Consider the following 4,922-nt stretch of genomic DNA (forward strand, 5'->3'; position numbering starts at 1 on the left):
TCCCATACATATGTTGTACCTCGTTCCTTTCCTTCAGGGAACAGTAGTTATATGCATAACATTACGTTTCACAACCTGACACCTGTCAGTCAAATAAGAGGAAAACATTTGTATTGCAGATGATGAAAGTTGAAAAGAAATCAACTTTTMTYAGAGAGTATAATGATCAACTGTGTCAAACGCTTTACGAAAATCAATATTTACAGCACCAGCTTAGCTTTGTATTAGCACTAGCTCTAATTTAGTATTAACTTCACATTAGTGTTAGCTCCAAGTTAGCATTAGCTCTGCATTACTTTTACCTCTGCGTTAGTGTTAGCTTTGCACTAGTGTTAGTTTCACATTACCGTTAGCTTTGTATTAGCATTTGCTCCATGTTATTGTAACCTCCGTGTTACTTAGGTCTGCATTAGCGCCAGCACCTCATTAGCATTAGCTCTGCATTAGCTGTACCACCTCGTGAGTTAATTGCACGCAATAGGATTTTTGCCCAGCCCTAATCATCAGAACATAACATGAAAGTTCTAAAATGATTCAAATCTAACCTGAAGTGAACAAAAAKACACAAACTGAGTCTATCGGGTTGTTGTTTACTAAACAACAACGCCGGGCTGTGACTTGTTCCCAGGTTCCTCCATTGAGTCAACAAAAACTAAATTTGTGCAACTTTTTCTTCCCCGAGCGTCTCAAACTCGTCTCAYGAGCACAGAAAACACGTTCAAGTCTAAAAACCACAACAATGAATTAAAAAACGGTTTAATTTCCATTTGACCAGAAACAACATATTAAATTGTAACACTTTAAACATTTGTAACTCAAAAATAAGTAATTGTTGAAGCGCAGAGTTTCAGAATCTGGATTTCTTCTCGTTGCACCTGTTTAATTGACCCAGCGTTGTGTTTTTCTCTTGTGTTGTCACATTTGTTGTCGTAAATCACAACATTTGATCCGAAATGAGCCTGATGTTGTAAAAAGCCTCCACAGATAACGGCGTCGGAGGATTCTTTTCTAATAACCCAGGAGGCTCCCGCTGCAGGTTACAGCAGAACAACATACATAAGAAGCAATCACACGCATGGCTGAAGACGAAAATGATTTCACACGTATCTGAGTGTGAATTACAAGCACAAGATGACAAGAATCAAAGAGGTGGAATAACCACCAGTGGATATAATGACTTGTTTTTGTTTTTCATTGCAGRGACTTCAGGTTAAGCTTTATGTTTGAAACTAAATTTTCTCTGCTGTCCTCCCTCCTGTCTTGTCTCCTTTTTTTTTGTTGTTGTTTTTGTTTTGTTTTTTCGACTTGAATAAGTTCCCCTTTTCTCAGGAACYTCAGTTATTTTGTTACGAAGCTTCGTGTTGATTTCCTCGGGGCTCGGGCTGATTAGGGCAGAACTTGTTTGTTATTACAGAAACGTTTCAGGCTGCTGAAGAGGGAGAGAACTCTCAACCACAACGAAGACAAGAAGTGTTAAACATGAAGAGATGGATGCCCAGAATCCTTTGGATATGTACAGGAAAGCTTAAAAATAACTCAGAACTTCTCCAAGTAAATGTCAGATTGTAAAAAGCAAAGAAAATAAACATTTTAACAGGTTATTTATTTTATTTTTATCTCATTTATTTCTTTATTTGGGTAATTTTACAGTTATTTTTTGACTCAAATGTCCTCAAAACGTCAAACTTTTTCCTGCCAAGCTAACAAGGCTAATTAACAGTTAGCCTATCAAGCTAACAGGCTTCCTGACCAAGCTAGCTAACTTTTATCAACATTATTTTAAGTTTTTTTCCATCCTGTCTCCTGCAGATCATCCCTCGCTTCGGTCCTCTGAACGGTCAGATCGCTGTGACGATCAAAGGCTCAAACATGGGAATAAAGAAGGAAGACATCAAGAGCATCACGGTGGCTGGAGTGGACTGTGTCCACCTGCAGGACAGATACTCCGTCTCCACCAGGTGAGGACGACGGAGACATTAACCTGTTAGAGAGAAGCTCCGTTCACAAGAAGCTGCTGTTCATATTTAATGACTTCAGATGGCTGTTTCACCTCAGCTTAAATTAACATAACAGTCAGGCTAACAGGCTGGCTAACTAAATTAGCTAATGCTAACAGTTAAGCTAGGTTACTAGTTGACGGGTCGTATCGGGGGGTGCGTGCCAATAGTGATGCAATCACGGCATCCCCGCCACTGCAAGTTGGCCCTGCCCGGCGCGTGGTCGTGCAAATAGTTTGTCAAGCTTTTACTCTCCTACTTAACATTTTCACAAGTTATACAACGCAACAACGTAAGCGCCAAGTATAAACACCTCCACTGCTGGTAAGGGTGCGCGTACGCTACAAAATACAACTATAAACTCAGCCTTAGGCTGCCAAGCTAACAGGCTAGCTAACTAAATTAGCTAACATTAACAAATAGGCTGCCAAGCTAACAAGCTAGCTAGATAAATTAGCTAACATTAACAAATAGGCTGCCAAGCTAACAGGCTAGCTAAATAAATTAGCTAACCTTAACAAATAGGGTGCCAAGCTAATAGGCTAGCTAAATAAATTAGCTAACATTAACAAATAGGGTGCCAAGCTAATAGGCTAGCTAAATAAATTAGCTAACATTAATAAATAGGGTGCCAGGCTAATAGGCTAGTTAAATAAATTAGCTAACATTAACAAATAGGCTGCCAAGCTAGCAGGCTAGCTAACTAAATTAGCTAACATTAACAAATAGGCTGCCAAGCTAATAGGCTAGTTAAATAAATTAGCTAACATTAACAAATAGGCAGCCTAGCTAACTAAATTATCTAACATTAACAAATAGGCTGCCAAGCTAGCAGGCTAACTAACTAAATTAGCTAACATTAACAAATAGGATGCCAAGCTAACAGGCTAGCCAGATAAATTAGCTAACATTAACAAATAGGCTGCCAAGCTAATAGGCAAGTCAAATAAATTAGCTAACATTAACAAATAGGCTGCCAAGCTAGCAGGCTAGCTAATTAAATTAGCTAACATTAACAAATAGGCTGCCAAGCTAGCAGGCTAGCTAATTAAATTAGCTAACATTAACAAATAGGCTGCCAAGCTAACAGGCTAGCTAATTAAATTAGCTAACATAAACAAATAGGCTGCCAAGCTAACAGGCTAGCTAGATAAATTAGCTAACATTAACCAATAGGCAGCCTAGCTAACTAAATTAGCTAACATTAACAAATAGATCACCAAGCTAACAGGCTAGCTAACTAAATTAGCTAATGTTTACAGTTAGGCTTATAATATACTGGGCTGGCTAATGCTTTGAGTTGAGAAAAAATGAAGCGGAACTTATTTTGAGGAAAACYTACAAAATACTTTATTTTTTACTTATAACACTGTAAAATGCAGGACAATGTGTTTWATAGTTTCTGTGTTGTGTTGTAGTTTAAATTAAAAGTATATAATTATTAATCATATTATATGAACTTGGTGTCCACAGTGTGGTGTGTGAGATCGGACCGAAGCCCCTCGGCCTCCTGCCTGAACAAACCAACAGCGGACCGGTGGAGATCGAGGTGGATGGAGGAAGGAGAGGAAGGTCTGGTGTTATCTTCACATATCGGGTGAGTCTCACACTGAACTTTAGGAGCTTTAGAAGGTTTTATTTCATCCAGATCAAAAACTCCCGAGAGCAAAGATTAGTTGGATGTTTTTAAACAATATTCAAATGTCTAATTGATAAATTAATCTAAATAGGTTCAGTTCATTCAGGCTCACATCACAACAGAAGTAACTGTAAAGACATTGACTTGATTGAAAAGCTGCTCCTGGCTGCAGCAGCGTGAACCAAACAGATGAAATGGAACAGTGTGCGTCCTCTCTGAGTTTCATTCATTTGATCACGTTTTTCTTCTTTTTCCAAGCAGTTGTTGTTGTTTTTTCCATTAAACACTGCCTCCCTGTTTCCTGCAAACTAAATGATMTTTGTTCAGCTGCAGGAAGCTTTTAAGAAGCGTTAAATCTTCACACAGGCAATAAAACACTAGTTCAGACCCCACAGATCAAACCTTCAGAAACATTCAAAGACTTTGTGATAAAGTAAAAAAATAAATAAATATAAAAACTCCCTCTGCAGCGTGGAGAAACCTGCTCTGTGCCAAAGAAGCAATATCCCTCGCATACAAATTCATCTCCACGCAGAACCCTGTTCTTTTTTTCTCCACGTTCAGAGAAAACAAACGGGATGAAAATAAGTTTCAKCTGCTGTTCTGTTTTTCTTCAGCTCTGCTGCCGGCTCATTTAAATGTTGTTTCACTTCCCCGTTTGTTTGGATCCAGGTGACAAATGGCTAATTACAGCGAACCGCTGAGTCAAAAATGGCTAATTTGTTTAAAACAGCAGAGGTGATGTTTTGTTTCAGCTGAGAAATGTCACGTCATCATTGGTGGGCCTGATGGATCGAGCTTCATCAGASCTAAACAACAAAACAAATCTGAAGCTCTTATGTTGAATATTTGTAGTTATAAGTATTTTTGRTTGTTTATAAAATGCATWAAAAATGCTGAAATCACCATGTTTCCTTAAGCTTCACATATCAAATATATGTTTCACAAATCACACACTTGGTTTTAAACACTCTGCAATCAGTGTAGAATAATCGAGTCCAGGTTTGAAGTCTCTACGTGTTTTAGTTTTTAAACTAGAGCAGATTAAAGATGTTCAAGGTAGTAAAAACAGGTGGAATAGCCCTTTAACCATTCCTGAAAACTTCATTTTTTTTCTTGTAAATTTCTGACTTTACCATGTCAGAAAACATCTAGTTTAAATGTTGCAAATTTCTGCCTTTAATTATGAAAATTTCTGAGTTTTTTTTCTCGAAAATTGCGACTTTTCAACATAAGAGTATTGCCTGTTTTTTTCTCGAAAATTGCGACTTTTCAACATAAGAGTA

General features: G+C 37.9%; 1 protein-coding gene across 1 annotated transcript in view; it reads left to right on the forward strand.

Moving 5' to 3' along the window:
• LOC106530529 (plexin-B2) overlaps positions 1-4,922 on the forward strand; it is a gene marked incomplete at its 3' end in the record, with an annotated part of 154,799 nt that overhangs the window by 139,337 nt on the left and 10,540 nt on the right. Inside the window, 2 exon segments of the mRNA XM_014026170.1 lie at positions 1,810-1,958; positions 3,471-3,594. Coding sequence (XP_013881624.1) covers positions 1,810-1,958; positions 3,471-3,594 — 273 coding nt within the window.

Source organism: Austrofundulus limnaeus, unplaced genomic scaffold (assembly GCF_001266775.1).
Source record: "Austrofundulus limnaeus strain Quisiro unplaced genomic scaffold, Austrofundulus_limnaeus-1.0 Scaffold531, whole genome shotgun sequence".
NCBI lineage: Eukaryota > Metazoa > Chordata > Actinopteri > Cyprinodontiformes > Rivulidae > Austrofundulus > Austrofundulus limnaeus.